A 19852-nucleotide genomic window follows, 5' to 3' on the forward strand; every position below is an offset into this window, starting at 1 on the left:
GACATTTTTGAGCTCACTTGAGCTCATGTCACGGTCGGGGAATAAATACAGTTATAATGAAACAGTGGCGAAATACCTCTACAAGGTGTTTTGTTTATGAAATGCGTAGTGTGTATTAGGGACATGCAAATTAGTAAAACAATGCCTTCAGGTTCCGGAAATTTAGTTCTAAAATATCTGTTTCTGCTTTCATATGTTCATTTAGTAATCGAGGCAGGTTATTCCTAAGACTCTGAAACCCATAGTTCGTACGGCACTTTGGCACTTTCCAACGGTCTGTTGTCCTCGTATTATAGGCCGCGTTGCCTATTCTAAGTTCGATATGTCCAAAAACAGCCTTTGATTTTCCTTGATGCTGAGATAAGATATCCTTCCCTCTTCCGCCGTTCATACAAAGCAATCTGAGCCCGCCCACTTGCTCGCATATTAGTGAAAGTCGCTGGCTCCGATTCCTGACGTCGCCGGCAGAAATCCGACCAGGGACGACGCCAACTGCGGCAGCGCGGCCGGCCTCGCATCTGCCGTCTCTGCGTTCGTCTTCCCTACGGCGCGTGCTGCGACCGCGGCGGTGAATCGAGTCAGGGAGAATTGATGACAATGCTGGGCGTTCCGAGAAACCTGAGACGGTCGTCCTGCACTGAGCCGCTCGGGAGAGCCGAGAAGAGAATAGTGCAAGCGGCCAGGGAAAGCAGTTCTTATTCACCGGCGTATAAGTAAGAGGGAGACACAGTTCCTCGAGCTGCGGTATCGCGGGCAGAGTTATGGAAGAACAGCTGGGAAGAAGGCTCTCAGGCTAATGGGTCTTGGACGTATATGTAAGGGGAAAAAAGATATCCTCCTCCATTTCAATCATCTGCAATCGTATACCTGCCATTCCATTCCCTCGGAGCATCGACTCACGTTTGGTCTTGCTCGGTTTGATATTCGTGCGTCTTTACATACATCCTGATCACAGTGGTCGCTTGTTCTCATTGCTTGTTTCATTTTTTTTTTTCGTTTGCTTTGCGAAGAAAGACTCTTTGCAGGACAGATTTGTAGGCCGAGCTTTCGTTCTCCTCAGTGCCAAGTCTCTATCGCTTGGTCGCAAACGTATACACATTTTTTTTTGTTTGTAGGCTTGTTTGCATATTTGTTCATTTGCTCGTCCTGTGTTTTAGTGCAATTAAAATATGCGCGAAATATTTTAATCGAGCTCTAATCGTACAGTACACCAGCCATCGTGTCGTGAATTGTAGCTCAGTTCTCTGAAAATAATGAACCGGTCGATTCTAAGGAAATTCAAATCGATTCGCTTACGTAAGCGCGCGCTCACACACGCACACACTCACACAACGGGTCAGGTAAATTGGAGGTTCCAGCACCATCTCTTCGAATGGATTTGAGGCAGGGATATAACTCAGTTGTGCAGGGGTTCATGTGTTGTTATGTTGGCAAAATCATTTCCAACCAAAAACTTACTCCCCTGAGCACTGCGCACGACCTCTACGCTTCACATTCCAGCCTTTCTTAAGCAGATCTTATTTTAACGGGCGTCTAACAATAAACCTTCGTAAAGTCCTTAGCAAATTACCAGCGTTCAGGCTTCTCGATCGTTTCGTCGTAAAGTGTTCTTTTAGTTATGCACCATAATAATCTTGTACAAAGGTAGGTGATATCAACAAAAACAAATTCTGTACATTCGTATTAAACTCTTTTGCCAGACCCGTTTTAGCTGCTTTCACTGACCAGTGCTCCAGCAGAGCAAGCACCGAGGCAAACCTCACGTAATATACAAACCAAGTTTTATCTTTCCGCTGCAAAAAAGAACAACACTCAGTCTGAAAGCAAATAGAAGATCTTCGAGATCTTGGCTCGTGTCAGGCGCTAATTGCTCGCAGCCGATCGTGGGCCACTGTAGCAGCTTATAGGTGGCTCGTTAGGTTGCCAGGATCCCGGGGATTTCGCTACGAATCGCCTTTCAAGCTTCTTTATCGACGTCCTTGCTCCTTCAGCTCTCCATCTCTCGAAGGCCCGGCAAGGTTAGCGGGGCAATGAAAATTCTCATTGGAACTGATGAAGGTGTGTTCCTTGCGGGGCCTCACAAGGTTGCCAAGTGAAAAATAATGAACGCACGCTATACCTGCTATAGTTTGCTCAGTATACCTGTAATGGCGAGTTTGCTAAGCGTGACTCCTCTTCTAGACATTCTCTTCATCAGACTGAAAAGAATTGTACTCGAGCGTCCTTTCCGTATAACCAGAAGGCAGGATATTCCACTGCGTGCTTTCTATACGTTCCCACGTTTTCCTAATGACATGCGCAGCGCATAGCGCAGCATACAACTCTCCTTTCGCTATTGAGAGGTGACCGCTATTTTTCTTCTGTGGGAATTATGAGGAATTTTTACGCATTAAATGTGCACATTGGGCTATAAGGTACGTTTCACTGGAGCGCTCCTGATTAATTTCGGTCAAAATGGCCTTATTTTGTAACAAGTGCATCACAAATTCATCACCGCCATCTCTATAGACTGTGAAAGTGTAGCTTAAGGAAAGAGAATGTGTAAGCCACTTTGGGCACATGGTCGGGGTAAAAGAGTCAAGGAAGTGCGGGTTAGATCCTTAAGAAAATCTTACATACTACTACAGCACTACTGCCCATACTTATAAGCGCTCGATTTAGTTCTAGAAGAAGGAAAGAAACAAGCGACCGCATTTACTGGCATCGTGCCGTCATGGGAGAATGCCAACCTGACTGGAATGAGCAGATGTGACTGCAAGATGCGAGCCAGTGGCCGGTGCGATCTTCTTGGTTGATATTCATGTGAACCACGAGAGACAATGAGTGGTAACGTATGCACTATACGTCTTTATAGACACGGGTGACCTTTTTATTCTTATGCAGGGGAGCTTGGACCTTCTGATGCAGGAGCTATCTGCAGCGCACACGCATAAATGGTGCAAATATGGCATGTGAGCCGCAGAATGCATTTCTGCGTTAAAAAATAATTATTGAAGTATAGACGCAAAATCTATTGTCCTCGTTTTAGAATCGAAATCGAGATAGTTCAGCTTCAGCCGTTCCATGCGCTTTTCGCCTCGTCTGCTCTCGTCTGCGGCAACTGACATTAACCGTGAAAACCCCAGGAAACGCTGGCCATTCCATGCCGCAGGCCATATAAGACGAACGTGAACGAAGAATAAAGGAAGAAAAAAAAAGCTGGAAAAGGCGGGTCACGGCCGCACCGCGACCTGCCAGGCCGGCAGCAGCTGGCTGCGGGTTGTATGCACAACTTCACGTCTCGCACGCGCCGAGGCACGCGCAGGCACGTGTGCGTGTGGCCTCGAAGAAGCGCGGCGGCTCAGGTTATGGCAGTCGACAGGCGCAGACAGCGCCCTCTCTCGCTCTCTCTCCTCACCGAAGCTCGAGTCGGGTACACAAAGCGACCCCGTGTTGTCCATCATTAGATGAAGAGGGCGCGCGCAAGAGTGGAGCAGAATGGCGAAGACTGCCGACTGACCCTGGGCTTGGGGAAAAGAGGGCTACCTGAAAGGAACAGGAGGGAAGCGGCAGTGGAGGTCAGGGGCGGCGGCACGCTTTTTGGGGAGAGAAAAGAAAGAGAGGCAGGGGCAATAGCGTAAACAGTGCCGCTTTTGAAGAAGCGGGCGCGTGCGCCGATATCTTTGAAAGCACCCCCCTCCCTCCCCCCTCGCCTTCCTTTCTGCATCGAGTTTGGCATGCATCAACTTTCGCTTTTTCGCTTGTCCCAGCTGGCCAGCGTGCAGGCAGTGGATAGCAATTTGGCCGATGGCCGCAAAGAAAAAATAGTTCTAAGGAAAACGCTGATGTTCTCTGTCTTCGTAAAAGTTGAGGGGAAGGAAGGGGAGGGCAAAGATTTAGGGAAGGTGATGAACAGAGCGATGCAAACAAGCCGCCGGGCGTCGTTCTGTAGTGGGAGAGGAGGGTACTTGGATGGGAGCTAGGGAAGCCCAAAGGGCGAGCAAGCGTGGGGAAAGCAGGGGAATGGGCAAACAGGGTCAGGAAAAGACGGCCGTCGCGTGTATGCTTGCGCCCTTGTTGACGCCGAGTGACTGGCGGCCGGCGGGGGAGGACGCGTTTCAACGGTCACTCGCGCCCCGGTCCAGATGTGGACAGCTGCCGGCCCAGCCGCCCAAAGAAGCAAGGTCACGGGGTTTAGTACAGGGGTCGCAGGGGGACGTAAGACTCGAGCACTCTCTCCCTCATCTCTACTCTTACCTCTCCGCGGCCATCCTATCCCCCCGTTCTCATCCACGGCTTTGCATCGGCTTACCGCCGGCCGGCCGCCTGGCACTCGGTGTCTGGGGTGGTGGACCGTCGCTGAGTGACCACCGTTGTTGTGCGCTGCCACCTTGTGACGATCTCCATCACTTCTGCCGCTTGTGTTCGGTTGTATATGTTCGATTTTGTATGAAAGCTTCTGCTATGCCACCCTCCTCCTTCCCTACCGGACCTCTTTTCCAAAGCCGCGCCGTCTTTTTGAGGGTTCTTACCGCCTCGCGAGGCCTGGCATAGGACGCTTTGATCCCGAACGAGCTTTGAAACGGCCGAGACTCGCGGACGCTTTTTGCGATCTCGAGGCAAGATTGGCAGGACTCGGCGACGGTGTGATGCAGTTCCGCAGATCGGGGCCAGACCGCAGTGAGGCCCCGTCTCCATTTACAACACAGCAGCATGGTTTAGGAAGCCGGTCGCTCCGATCTGGTCGCCTTGTTGTGGTGGCCCGCTTGCTCGGATTACTGTCGAATGCGCGCGGGTGCCCTCACAAGCGATGCCAAATCCTGATTGGCGCCACTTCAAGAGCGGGCTCGACCAAGGCACGATCTGTGCATTGTGTGGCATGGATAGCTTGCTGATGAGATGTGTTTATTGTGCTGCTTCAGGTAGCTGGAGGTAATCCTTGTAGACCATGTGTGGTTTGTGGTTAGGAATGATGTTCATGGCCGGGGACTTCGGATTACGAACAGGCCTTGACGGAACTAGTAAGTGTCACGTGGAGGCGTGTTTATTCGTCGTCGCTGATGTTCGTTTCTTTACACTTCTAGCTTGACAGTTTTCGAATTTAAGAACCGACTTGAAATGAAGTAATCCTCTGTGGGGCTCTGTGTTTGCACTGGATCGCACTGTTTTGTAAAGGCGCGCGATGTTATATGTGACATTATGTTTTCTGTTATATGTACGGCTTGTCCGCTAGCAGAGGCTAAAGTTTCGCTATCTTGTTTCCTGAATACATAGAGCAGTATGTAGCCTGTGTTTTCTCTCATTTGCTGATCACTGCACTATCCTATTTTCTTTTAACTAAAAACGAAGGTTTTGTAAGACAGAAAAAAAAACCCGATAAAATACAGGTGGCGCCATCACCGGCCAATTTCGCAAGTAAGCTGCGGTGCGTAGACGCTGCGCTGCGAATCTGAGAGGCTCTGCTATACTGCCATTCAGTTCAGAAGGTAATCACGGAGTCATTTTATTTGATATTTTGTGTATACGCCACGAGTTTACCTTGAGTGGAGGTAAAATTTGCAAATGCCATTTCGTAGGCAATAGATACGCCCGTTGCTGCCGGGCAAACATCAACGTACCCAGAAAGAGCCACAAAATCGATTTTTCCTAACAATAAAGACCATGGATGTGGTTCTCGTACCCCTTGCAGCTCTGCTGCTTCGATGCAGGCAACGCAAGTTGTTGTTGTTGTTAACCTAAGTTTTCGTTATCCTCTTGGCAACTTCATCTTTGTCTTCGTTCCCTGAACGCGTTTCTTCAGTCATTTCTCTTTTAATTCGCACAACGCAGTTATGTGAGGGCGTTATGCTAACTACGCCTTCCACTGTCAGCTTGTTTTTCCAGTTGTCGCGTATAGCAGGCTTTGCTAAGCACCTAATGAGGCTTACGTGCGGCCGCAGTCAGAAAACGTCGTCGTCTTCGCGGGCGTCCTTTGTGTGGACAAACACTGACAATATGCCTTGCCCTAAGCGAGATAAATTGGGAGTCAGCGCAGTTCCTCAGATGGACAGAATCCGATTAAGCCAAGCCTGCAGGCCACGCACCAAACGGGCTATGTGCGTGTAGCTGATATATACGCGTTTTCGCAGGGTTGCCCCTATGTGTACGCAGTCTGCCTCTCTTCGAAGAAGTAAAAGGCGGGGGTCTCTGCGTTGAGCCTTAATCGTGGTGGACGGAGAAGCGCTGTAAGCAGTCTCGTCGACTTCCGCCCGAGCGACCGCCCGCGGAGAGCTCGGAAGTGGTGACCGGAACTTTGAAACAACCGCTCCGGAAGCGCTCCATTTCCGAGGACGGCCCGTACGCGCAAGCGCGGAGAGCGCAGTGTTTGTTGCCCACCCGACCAGCAGGATCCCGCGTTCATCACTTTTCCTCGGACACTTCGCAAATCTAATAACGTGGAGCAGAGCAGCTGCCTGGGCGTATGTAGTAAATGTATATATCATTGTCAGACCGCGGGTAAATTGTAATAAACGGTTTTCTCTAATACTATTACATAAGGCTGCACCCCTGCAGTCTAAAACGCGGTTGAAAACAACGCAGTGTACGCTGCGCTCCTGTATATCTTTGCAAGAATAGTGAAGCCTATAAAAGCGCGCGGCCTGAGCAGTCTTCCAGTATGACTGCTGTGTTCAAATCAGCGTCCCACTCGCGGTGCCCATGTACGCGCCGAGTTTTCCACATTGTACTATGGGATTATTTGTATTTTTCATTGAAATACGTATTCTGCTGCGCACGCACTATGCGGCAAAAGAAGTCGCTACAGCTGTAAGGTGCTGAGAACCATAGCCTAGAGCGTGAAGTTAAATCGCAGAGGATCGCATAGGAACAACTGCCAGACATGTACGCGGCTACTAAGCATTTTGCCCACATTAGCGACAGCACCCCGGCTTGATTTTAAAACAGGATGGCACTTTAGTTAGGTCGTGACTAGAGTATAGTGAGAATTTATTCTGGGAAGTTAAACAACGTGGCTTCGGCGATCAGGTATAGAGTCAAAAATGCGCTGGCAACATCGTCGATGGGCTAGATGCGTATAGTTTGACAGCAACCAATCGACTTTAGCAATTCCTACTTGCATAAAAGCGTCCAGAGCGCATGTTTCACATTTGTTATCGTACTGCCACAATGCCCCATAGACACGTGTCATCACGACAATGTAGATTAATGTCTATTTTGCGTGATGCACATAGCGACACATATTTTGCGCACTTTGGAGCACTCTTCTTCACAGCATCACCGAGAAACTCAAGAGATATTTGCATACGCAGATTAACTTAAAGAAAGTATCTCATTTCAAATATGGAAACGCGCATAGCAGTCAGAGTCAGAGAAGCTAAATACGTCTATGTGACGCCTGCTCTGTCCCTCAGTTACAGAGCACAACTACCTGACAGCGATGGAGAACGCTGCTTCAAAAAAATAAAAACAAAAACCATTCGATAACTGTACCGATTCGCACAGAAATCGAAACAGCGTAAACGAACTTACGGCTACCTTTCGAACGAATGGTTGACTTGCATGCTCATCGAGATAGCATCGCCCTGTGCGACCCATCAGTAAAGGTCGGCATAATGTCGCCGGCATGTCTCATATGAAAAATACCAGCGGACTCAAGACGTGGCTTGATATGATACATGATGCGGTATAATGCATAATATGATGTGTTATAATGTAAAACGGCATCGAGCGGTATATGGTTTGGTGTGTGTCATGAAATAATATGATATGATGTGATCGGTAACAGCTGACTGTGTACGGCAGCCCGCAACGATCAAACCAGGGAGCTGACGAGAACGTACCGTGGGTGAAGCGAGACTTGCGTTGAAGCTCTTGTGCTGTGCGATGCATAACAACATGATCTGAAGCGGTGAAAGAAAGATCATAATTCTGCAGGTCGGTCATGTAATGTTAGCCTTCAAGCAGTATACCAAGCACAAGTTTTTTTTTCACTGGGAAGATGTCTGCACGCTTTGGATGTAGTAAGAATTAGTAACGCTTATTTGTGTAGCCTTACTTTCAGAAATTGCCTCCGACTCGGATTGGATGATAAACTATTCTTGCGATTTAAACAAGCAGTGATCTCTCCATTTTCAAGGGCCCACTCTTTTTGTTGTTGTTGTTGCTTGTCCTCTGTAGCTGAGGAATCATAGGCTTTCTGAAAATTCTTAGAAAGTTTGTTAGAATTCTTCTTCTTCCTCTTAGGACATGGCACTTGTCAGAATTCACGAACAGTTTTCGTTCTCTTTCTCACTCAGCCATTATGTTTTCTGTAAGCCCACATAGTCATCAACGTTAGTGGAATACTAAACATCAATTTGTTAAATTGCATTGTTTTTCTTTTTGTATCTTTTTTTGAACCAATTCATTACTTATCCGTCGTCCGCACAAGATATGATATTAGGAAGCGAAGCCAACAATACTTTCTTTCCGGAAGAAGTGCTAACGAAGAAGACAAAGACGTGCAAGACGTAGTCTCGCTCGTTCGTTCGATCGGCTTGTACCAGAACGTTTTCTGTACCGGGATACGAAGCAGCCTTCCTGACTCAAGATCACCTTCGTGACGCTACCGAAGTCCCATCACATTGTGGTCTAGGCTAGGATAAGGCTGGTGTTGCTCATTGGCTGCTTGAGACGTGGTATCAGAAGGGCTTCATCTTAACCTTGGTACCATGGATGATACCTCCGCTTCACCGGAACTCCTGGACAAGGTACGCCTCTTGCGCTTACTTAAAATAGCGAGCTGTCAATGCGAGGTCACTTGTGAGAAGGTCCAGTTACGCGTTTCAGCGTCTGCCTGAACCGGGAGGCTGGGCCCTGCCCAGGAAAAGTTGGCGAGCCGCAGGCTAACTCTGTTTGCGGTTAGGCGCGGATTGCGAGGTTGCTCGCTTCCAGCGACGTATCGCGTCGGAGGAAAGTGATGTATTCTACACCCGTTGGTGTAATCCTTTGAAGAAAAGAGCAAATTACGGTATCATACGTGACTTTAACGAGAAGATGATCGGCGCACACGGGAAATATGTTGCGCTTAATCGAAACTTTTTTTTTTCTGTGGGCGTAGCACTACCTTGCCATACGCTTTGAATTTTTTTGAAATGGGAAGGCTGTTTGTCACCGGGATAGAAGGATGGGCAATTTCCCAGTGATGACTGTATAGAGGTACTTCTGCTGGATAAAGGGCGTAGCATGTCCTCCCCGATGACTTCCCTCTTCACCTGCCTGTCAGTGAGGAGGTTATCCGGGTGAGCCGGTCACCGGGCACTCTCGTGAACATACCTTGTGTGGTCACGTGATCAGGTGATCGTGTACCACGTGACCGTTGTAGTGTATGCAATTGTCGCTCCTCCGTCTTAGAGAAGCGAGAAAAGTGTGACATTCATTTTGCGATCGTTATGGTGAGGCTCGCAGTTCTGTGTGGCGTAACGAATTGTCCTTCTTCTTCTCGGCGCATGCGCAGTCGGTGATCCAAATGTCCGGCTTCCGGAGCCTGGGCGACGAAGAAGAGGTGGAGTTCGAGTGCAAGGCCTCGGACAAGGGCGTCGAGGCCACGGCCGTGTCGGGGCCCCAGGGCTGTGACTGCAAGGGATCCCACCGCAGGCCTATGTCCAAGAAGCGCTTCCGCAAGATCAGGTACGGGGCACGTGTCACACAACACACCCCACGCTCATGCCTTCTCATTTTAACGCTCCCGTTCAGCGGAAAACCCCTGTGATGTCATCACTAACTGCCCACCGTGGCGGGTACCCCGTGTGGCGTCATCACAACCTGCCCACCGGATTATGAGCGAATCGCCCACCGTGGCAGGTGGAAGTTAAATTGATGATTGGTCACGAGAAGTTGCTCTCGCAGAGCAACTTGTCTCTCACAGGCCCCACAAGTGGATGTGTTTGAAACAGCCACCTGCCTAGGCAGTGGCGCATCGTTTAACCGCTGCACCACTGCGCCAGTAGATGTATCAGGACTCCCAGCGATCTTTGAATGTAAAGTAGAGGATGGCCAATTCCGCATATATGAGCAATAACTCATTAAGGCTATCGCGTCAGGGCACAGATTAAGTGTGCTCTCCAATTTTTCAGCAGACAAATGACTCTAGCGCAGAAAGGAACACAATGCAGAAAAGAGGACGCAGTTCCCGAGCCGTGGACGATCAAATAATTCGCTCTAGGAATAGAGAAATCCTACTGTTGCAGAAACATACGCTTAGAAGAGCTTGTTGCTAAGCTAGACGGCGCACATCTCTAGGAGAGGCATTCTGGTGCAAAGCAGAATACACAAGAACAGAAGACACAGCACACGTCCATTAAAGGTGCGCCCTCATGCAGGTGCACCTATAGCGTGCGCATTTATTATCATATAATTATTGGATATCATTTATTATGATATGCACTGGAGGGCCGGCTTGTTCGGACAGTGTGAAGGGTCTGACGTTCCGACCATACTTGTGAAACTGTGTCAGTGGTGTGACCGCGTTCTATCTACAGAACTTCATATCGCCGACTGCCCTATCGGCACTAAGCTGTGGCGAATAAGCGCAGGCCACTGCATACTTTTCCCACGTTAGCTCACATCGAACTGGGACCTACAGCATTCTGTATTTTCCATTGCAAAGACAAGAAATTGTGTAGCGAAGTACATGGGCATATCGAAAAGAGGCTGCCTGGTTAATAAACGAAGGCAGTCTTTTCTGCAGTTCGTGAGCTCGACTGTTTTTCTGTGAGAGAGAGAAAACAATGAGAAAATATTTTGGGGTCGGAATCCTTATTCCAGGGCTCTAAACCAGCACAAAAATGAAATATCGCACTAGGGTCACTGCATTCGTGGCAAATGCATAACACTTCCTTGCAATGGTGACGACTTTCAATGTACACAAAGAACTTCGAGACAGACTTCGAGACTAGTATCGCTGCAAAGCAAGATACTCACAATTATCCCAGTGCTATGGAATTTGAAGGCTGTTGAATGAATACTGTCACGTTGTAGGACACTACAATGATGCGTGGCAATACTAAGCCTGGGCTTAAGAACGAGAGCATGTAGCCATAGCCTGTCTGTGATTGAATGAAGAAGTACATGGAAAAGCAGAGCTGGCTACTGATGAAAAAACAAAGGGAGAAAAACAAAATAGGCGGAAGTGCAGGCCTCAAAACCAGGGCAGTGATGGACACCAGAAGGAGTCAGGAGTCCCAACACATATTAAAAACACACTCGCACGAGAGATAACAAAACCACAGTAAAAATGTTTCCGCGATATCTGTGTGTGACAAAAGGTTTCTCACTCCCTCTCATGCGTGCTTATCTGCCACTCCACGCACACGCGGTTGCGTGGGCCCTTGTCTGGTTTGAGGCGATAAAAGTGGGCGTGCAACCGTGTCCAGCCTCTTCCACTCCGTGGTAAGGGGGGAGTCCTGCTGTCCTCACACAGTCTTGTCCCGCTTTAATGGTTGCCGCGTCGATCCGCTGCTGTCCGCCGGGGTCGGGGTGTCTCTAAGTAACGACACACAAGGGTGCACTACAAACAGCGGGCTCACGGAGGCTTCTATGTGTCTCGCCCCGATCGCGCGCGCATGGAAAGGGACAGGATGGAGACTACTGCGGACTAGTCTTTCGATCTTCGGTATGGAGACGCATGGACCTCGACGAAAATCGCTCGTGTTTCCGCTCGTCTCGTTTTCCGTTACTTTATCTTCCTTCTCCTCAACTACAGATCGCTTTCGTTCACACTCTCCTCTATCTGTCGTGCCTATCGTACGTGCTTCCGATGCATGCTTGACGTCAACCACGGCTGCGTATCCGCGCACGTTCGCGCATTCGACGTCTTCTCGTCCGATCCTCGCTTCGTTTTTGTTTATTTAGTCGCCCCACTCGCCCAGATGTCGACCGCTACCGAGGCTTGACGAAGACTCCATAAATCTCGAACCCTCTAATGGCACCGTGAGGAATTCTCGAGTGGACACCGCGCGGCACTCTATGCATCCCGTTGTCAGGCTTGGGCAGCGAGCTCTTGCGTTCCTGGATCAATCGTACTCGCGTGAGACAACTACAGGCGTGTTATATAACTCTGCTGGTTCCTTGGTTTCTTTTGCTTCTTTTTCCATCGTGAGCGCGGCGTCTTCTACTTTTTGCTTTGGAGACAGCAGCACATTGTGCACTGTTTTCTCCACGTTCCTGGAAAAGGCGACGGCGTTGCCATATGTTACTGTCGGCAATATGTACGATCCTCTGGGAATCTTGTTTAATGACGTAGGATGCATCGACTCACTTTCTATGGGAGCTGTTCCGGCCGGCCTCGTGTAATGTAATGACGCTGAACCACGCAGTGGTGATGTATAGAATACCGGCCATGCCGAGCAGGCGTCGAACATACGGAGTGGCTCAAGACAAAGGGCATGGCAACCTTGTGCGCGGTGCAAGAAAAAAAAAGTGCTGCTGTCAATACTATAAATGTCAACCGCAATGCACAAGGACGTGTAAGTACGCAAAGAGGCCCCTTGTCCTGTATATTCGAGTGTAGTTTATATATGCATGATCCTAACTACAAAGACAGAAGTAACCAATCAGTTCGTCCTTTATGCATGTCCCGTGTTTCCGCATACATTGTCGTTATCTGCATTCAAATACACCGTGCAGAGACGCCGCGGTGGCAGTGGTTATGGCGCTCGGCTACTGACCAGGAAGACGCTGGTTCGATCCCGGCTGCGGCGGTCGAATTTCGATGGAGGCGAAATTCTAGAGGCCCGTGTACTCTGCGATGTCAGTGCACGTTAAAGAATCCCAGTCGGTCAAAATTTCCGGAGCCCTTCACTATGGCGTCCCTCATAGCCTAAGTCGCTTTTGGATGTTAAACCACCATAAACCATAAACAATACAATTTACAGGGCAGTTCTATTGGTCTAGTCGTCGTCACCATAGCGGAGCCAGGACGCGTGTAATGAAAATACCAGAGCTGCTCACATTTGACTGCAGATAACGACAACTCCGCGTCCGTTCCGGCCTTTTTGCTGCCGCCGCATTACCGGCCGCCGTGAAAGAGACGTCGTTATCGGTCTCGATTTTGAGCCCTGAAGCTTTCTACTAGCATCAGCGAGCTCGTACCGCAAGCCGCGGCCAATAGTTGGTCTATCTCTCCAACTCTTCCTCCGTCAGTACTGTGCTAACGCCATCAGCTGATCCAATCATAACTGATGCGCTGTTTTAGCTGGACAGTCAATATGGCTAGTGCGCGCAAATGCGGACACTCTTACGCGTTATTCTTCGGGTACGCAGATCGATATAGATGTGTATGTTTAGGTATGTATGTATGTATTGTGTATGTAGATGCATGAAGTTCATTCTAAATACTTCGTATTTTCGCATTTCTTATATTCATTTCAAATATCATGGTGATTCTTGGTTCGACCACAAATATACAGGGCCTGTCCTAAAAGCAATGAGACAAGTCGCGGCGTGGCGCGTGCATGCGCTAGATCGGGAAACCGCTTTTCAGGAAGGAGGGAGAACCTTCAGCTTCACATCCAAAGACCTCAGTTGGCTTCTTAGCAGGTCAAGCGAGTGTACGTGTTCAAACTTGTGTGCACCCCTGTTTCGTGGCTGCGTCGAGGAAACCATGGAGCGAACTTTGGAACAGCGCTACGCGGCGAAGCTTTGCCATGAACTGAGTAAATCATCTACCGAAACATTTTACACATGTGGTAATGATGCAGTATCCAGATCGAAAGGGTTCCAATGGCACAAAGTATTTACAAATTGCCGTGAAGATGTTCAGGACCACACAGTCAACATTACCGTCCGTTACCGTCATCAACGGGCGCCCGGACCGTTGCTCGTCGTGAACGTCTTCACGACCGTTTGTAAATGCTTTGTGCCATTAGAACACGCGACCTGGACATTGCATCGTTCCCACATGCTTTCTTGATCACGTCGATTGACTCAGTAGGTGACTTACTCAGTTTATTGCAAAGCTTCACCGCGTAGCGCTGTTCCAACGTTCGCTCCATGGTTTCCTCGACGCAGCGGCGAAACATTGGTACACGCTCGAAGACGTCCACTCGCTTGGCCTGCTCGCAGCCAACTAAGCTCGTCGCATGTGAAGCTGAAGGCTCACCCTCCTTCCCCCAAAAGCGCTTTCCCAATCTAGTGAATGCGCGCGTCACGCCGCGACTTGTCTCGTTACTTTCAGGACGGACCCTGTATGTCTATGTATGTGAGCATTGTACCCATTATTTGCGTGACCAGTGTGCACACTGTGTATCGAATTTTGCTATCTGGGCAGAAGCCTGTCAGGCCATGCGCCTTCAACTCCTGCTCCATTTTCTCTGTAGAGAAGGAAAGAAATTGAAACGTTAATAAGTTGTTAAATTACTCATCGCAGGGCCATTTACGTGGAAAGACGAATCGCGGTGTTTGGGCATGATGTCTGAACGTAAAATGGTGAAAGATTTGTTCTGTTTAGAGGTGGTCGGTGCTCGCATTTCGGCCTTGACACCAAACATCTTTCGCTCTGGCGCAGGTGCTACAACTGCGGCGAGTTCGCAAACCACATCGCGGCCAAGTGCACGATGGGTCCGCAGCCCAAGCGATGCCACCAGTGCAAGTCGGCCGAGCACCTGATCGCCGACTGCCCGCAGCGAGAGGATAAGCGCGCGAAGGGCAGCCTCGCCTCAGCCACCGCCGGGGCCGGCGACGCGCCGCCGGAGCACGCCCGGACCAACGGCGACAGCAGTCTTCCAGAGGAGAGGCCCGACCTCGACAACCACGCGGACGCCGTGGACAACAACAACACCAGCGCGCCGGTGGCCAAGCACGTGACGCAGCAGCAGCAGCCCTGAGGCGAGCGACGCCCCGCGGTCTCGTCCTCTCTGACGCGGGCTGTTCATCGCGCCACCTGACGGCACGGACCTCGCCAGGCAGCAAGGAAAAGAAATGAGAAACACAGAGGAAAAAAAAGAATACCTTGTAGAGAGAAAGTTTCCTTGGCTTTTTTTTTTTTTTTTTACGGAAGCTGCCACGAATGTGTGAGCTTTGCAACATCGTCAGCGCAGCCTAATCCTGTCGGTGTTCCTAGTAGTCAGCAGGGGCCGTAGTGCTCCCTGATCGTCCACTGAAAAGAAGCTCAGAGGAATACGAAGGTCGGTATACTTGCACGACTACTCCGAGTGAGAGCAGTCCTTGCATCATTCTGTTCTGATACTAGGAACTGCCGATGAGTGGCGCTCATGCTGTTCTGGCAGAAGCATGTACACGCCAGAGCTGAACCTCGAAACCACCTGTACAGATGAGAAAAGTGTCAAAACAGGAGCGCCAAAGAGAGAAACAAATGCCTGAGCATGGTTGTAATGTCAAACATTGCTTGCTGTGCTGTTTCAGGGACTGCAGTTAGGTACAACTCAAGAACAAAGCTGCAGGTACACCTCATAGAAGATCCTCTTGCCAACGGCGAGGACAGATTTTCAGGACGCTGCGGTTAATCCGATTAAGCTGTAATTAATCCTCTCTAATCTGCCACTCCCTGCACAGGGGCTTAACCACGACTTCATGAGAATTGGTCGACGCTGTTGGCCGGAGGGCTCCTTTAAAGGGGCATTTTCAGCTTCGTTCTTGACTTGTACACGACTGTAGTACCAGGCATACCTAGCTGCGAACGTGTCTAGCAGAAACGCCTTCGTGTACTCAATCAAAACGACATTGTGTTGCGTGTTGCGTCGGTAATTTCCCGCACAGCACGAATTGGGAAGTGTGCACTAGTAGGATCCGTTTCATAATATTGGCATCTGAGAACTGAGGTCGTCACAAAGTGTCTCGTATCGTCAGCCTCTTCTCATTCTCTTTGTGACGTCCGCCGTTCCTGGCTGATACCGAAACAATAAGCTAAACATTTAGCATGTTTGTGAAGAAAATGCATCCTGACAAACAGCTACTGCCAACATGTCACAGCTCGTCGTCTTAAGCGGAATCGTGCTTTTGTGAAGGCGATACTGGAAGCCTTTGAAGGTGGCTCATAAATGAGGTACTATGGAGAATGAAATCCAGCAGCAAAGCATTATGCTAACAGGAGATATTTTCGTTCACAGCGGTATTTTTAGGCGGTGCCTGACATCCGTGCAGTTATTTTAAATTCCATGCTTCTGGCCAAAATATAAATTCACTATCTTACCCAGAAGTGATGTATTGCTCATACGCCTCCAATCTAGAATGTGTTATTTGCTCAAGCATCTCTAACACACGAGCTTGTCAGCCTGCGCTGCTCTAGTACATACTACGAAGAGGCGTAAGAATCGGGTGGTATTCCATGCATGCTTACAGAGTTAAATAAATTGTCTGTCAGCCAATGGATGAAGAAAAATTCAAAAACACTTGGCTTACAATCTCCCAGTTTTCATTCATAGTCTGCAAATCGGCAGCTTTCTATCCCTTGTGTACAAGGATACTAATGAAATTGTACACAACCGGCTGTGAATAAAAGTCTGCCTTTGAACCCGAGCTAGGCGCTGGGTATCCGCCAATCAGTGCATTTCGCTTCCACATATCACCTCTAGGGATCTATCTTGAGTGTATTTATTCGACTGAAATATTCGCAGGGAGACCAGCATACTTTTTACGGAATTATATATATATCCAGCGGGCCAACAGCAAATTTGTGGACGCAGCTGCCTTTGCGAACAACTTTAGAAAAATGAAATAGACCAAAACGGAGACTTGCTTGCAGTGGTCTTTGCAGTACTTCATTGTTGTACTTACAAAACTCTAACTTCGCTTTGATAAACGGTGCAAAATTATCTTCCCGGCTGCCACATGGTCGCCTGAGTAATCTTTGTCACTGCATAAGGGCAGCTTTTTCAGCCTACACAAGACACAAAAGCATAGACATCCACTTGCTGAGCTAACAATCATCGTACCGTAATTTAACTGTTGTTGAACGGCGTGTGTGGGTCGATAAATTTGCCAGGGTTGTCTTAGAAGTCTTCGTAACGAATGCCACGTGACAAACCTTACGTGCCAGTGACGCAACTTAACGTCATGTTTAGGTTCAGTATGTTTAATCTGTGAAGCAAGGCGTACTCTGTCGTTCTGCCAGGGATGCATTCTGTCTCCTTGCATTTGCAAGAGGCTGTGTTGACTGCGAGGGTAACTTGTACAGACCGTATAGACAAACCTTGTTGCTTGGTGACCACAGCTGTGTAGGGCCTCTCTGAGGCCGTTTCTCTTTATTTTTAAAAGTCTTAACGGTGTTGCTTTCTTTTGAACCATTGTGTGCAGTGGTGTGCAAAAGAGCCATGTATGTGTGTACATGTGTGCGTGCGCATATGTGCGAGAATGCTTTGAGCAGGCGTGAATCCGCACGTCGATTATAGAAGTCACATTGCGGTCGTGACAGCCTTTTGAATCAAGTCTTTCGTTGTATTTACTCAGACGCTGCTTTGCATCACGCTTTGAGTCTCAAAGTGGAAGAGTTCTTTCGTTTCTGATTACTCTTAATCACGTAATCTTTTTTTTTTTGCTTTACGAAAGTAGTGCATGTGCTGTGCGTTTGCATTATACTGCTAGCGCTATTGCTTGCCTATATTCTATTTGTCTAGTTTTGTTGATGACTCAATGTTTGTTGAAAGTTTATTATATTGCTTGTTGATTCAAATTCTTGACCTCCGGTGAAGAGTGATAAGACTAACGGTGAAATAACGGTGGAAAAGCAAAAATTTTAGTCCCTGTTTTGTGCAAATGCTCTTCATAAAGTCGTTCATGCAGTCAGTCTAGTTGTTTAGACTGTCTAAAGATACTAAAAAATAAATACGCATTTATATGACTTTGTTTACTCTAGAATTGCGTATTTAATCAAGCACCCATGTGTATCAGCAGTTAAAACGCTCAGCAATGGCAGCCATATTTGGGACTTACATCAACATCCTGGCGTGCGTGTGCATTGTGCAGCACATTTAGGTTATCTTGTTTTCACTTTAGTTAAATCCGGAGGCCAAGAATAATCCTTAAGATAGTCTACGACCATCTAGACAGAACTTGGTTTTGTTGTACTGTTGTGTGCTTTTACATTTAGAAAAAAAAAAGTTGATGTGCAACTGCCAAATGACCCTGCCATACCAACAAGCGCGATGAAAACTGTGAATGTATAATAGAACACCAATAGTCTGTGGGTGGAAGACAAGTTGTAAAATTGTTCATATTAAGCCGATAATATAACATACAGCATACAAGTCACTGCGTTAAATCGGCGTCATGCAGGCATAGCCATCTAGGATGGCGCTCTGTAGTGACGCATCTTCAGCGGCCAAAAATAAAATAAGTATACAAGAGTTTACTGCACCACAAAAACTGAACGCCTGCTTCACGAGCCCTTGCTCAAACTAAGCGCAGCTCCTCTTCTGACTTGTTTGACGAATCAGCCACAAATAAAAACGCTTTGCGAATGAAGGATCCTAAATGACGTTTTTTTTTGTTTCGTTCACATGGTCACCACTGGATAGGCTAAGGCGTGATTTGTTCTTGTCTGTGTAGCTTATTTGCTGCACAGTTTATAGATCAGCAGCTGTTGATTGGTTGATATTCGTATTCAGGTTTATGCCAGCTGCTCTAACACCAGCCACAAGCAGAAATTCACTTTCCAGCATCCAATGTTTGCAACAGCAACATCTGATTGCACGGATTAAACGAAGTGTGCCTTTGTGGTACTGTACCCTGGCCCCAGCAACCCGCACTTTCATCGAGTCATCTTTTTGACGAGTGATGCTCATTCAACCAATCAACTGTAACGTGTGTGCAACCAGTTTTTTCTTGTGTTGAGCCCAGGGGGCTCTTTGCCAAAGACATACGCGAGCAGGTTTTTAGAGAAGAAGAGATCGTCTTTAATACACGATGCGAGCTGGTCCCAGTGGCTTGAACATTCGCGTTCTGAAGTGTTATTCGATGTCTGTAGATATTTAAAGGTACTATGGGCAACTGTAGTAAATGAAAACTCTCTAGAACATTTTGTTCTCGTTGATGAAAAAAGAAAAGACTAAAAACAGTCCCTGCTGTGTCAAAGGAATCTTTTGCCGGGAAAAGCTTGAGCGTGCATCACCTGAGGTTGAAAACGAATGCTGGAAATAAAGTACTAGGCAAGAAACGGTATTTTTTGTAAAAAACGAACTCATGAAAATGACCTTTTCCTGCGTTTCGGTGTGCTTTCTGCCAATTATTCAAGAAGAAGAAGTTGCAAGTTTGTTATGTGGGAGGCGCAGTGTGTAAGCAACATTTTTGTGTTGTTTTCGACTAGGCTTGTGTTAAGTTTTATACGTCGATCAGTTCTTTGTGAAACGAGTAGCTATGTACGACTTTATATTTTGCAATAAATTACCCTTATCTGTGCTCAAACAATCGGTATGCATGACTGAACAGGTTCACGTGACCGTCAGTGCTTCATTGCCGCAAAAGAGGCACTTCGAATATAGTTTTTGCTTGTTATTGAAAATGCGTGCTTAATATCTAGCACGAATATTCGTAGGCTTCCACTCGCGAGCAGATTTGCTGTGTTTTTCTCGGAGCAGTTCTCTTTGTTGGCACAACCGAACAGTATGGTCTTGCATTTTTCGCAAGTCTGCCAAAAACAAAACATGAAGTGGATTTGATTTGTTGTTTTAGAGAACTATATGTCATTCAGATCTCGAAGACAAGACCGCAGAAGATGTTCTCACTTTGTATGCCGGGGAATAAAATCTGTATTAAGCACTTGGAACATTTTGTCGTCACTTGTATTTTCTGGTCTCCTTTCTGCGAAGAAAAATTCCCCAAAATTAAGTGATTGGATCTTGAAGACTAGTCACCTCACGGCTACATACACACGCGATACATC

The 19852-nt window shown here is 47.9% G+C and overlaps 1 protein-coding gene across 1 annotated transcript; it reads left to right on the forward strand.

Annotated features, from left to right (window-relative positions):
* Positions 1-9475: 9475 nt before the first annotated feature.
* On the forward strand, positions 9476-19735 carry LOC149359921 (protein lin-28 homolog). The gene is made up of 2 exons (XM_089572041.1): positions 9476-9645; positions 14522-19735. Exons 1-2 carry the CDS (start codon positions 9485-9487, stop codon positions 14838-14840), a joined length of 480 nt encoding a protein of 159 aa, XP_089428167.1. The 5' UTR covers positions 9476-9484; the 3' UTR covers positions 14841-19735.
* The last annotated feature ends 117 nt before the right edge of the window (positions 19736-19852 follow it).

The sequence above is a fragment of the Amblyomma mixtum genome, chromosome 2 (assembly GCF_055824585.1).
Source record: "Amblyomma mixtum isolate Tamu chromosome 2, ASM5582458v1, whole genome shotgun sequence".
Classification (NCBI taxonomy): Eukaryota; Metazoa; Arthropoda; class Arachnida; order Ixodida; family Ixodidae; genus Amblyomma; species Amblyomma mixtum.

Bases quoted from the DNA above. Each gene is read 5' to 3' on its own strand.
- LOC149359921 (XM_089572041.1), top strand. From the start codon at position 9,485: ATGTCCGGCTTCCGGAGCCTGGGCGACGAAGAAGAGGTGGAGTTCGAG. The intron at 9,646-14,521 runs GTACGGGGCACG...GCTCTGGCGCAG, and splicing joins AAGCGCTTCCGCAAGATCAG to GTGCTACAACTGCGGCGAGT.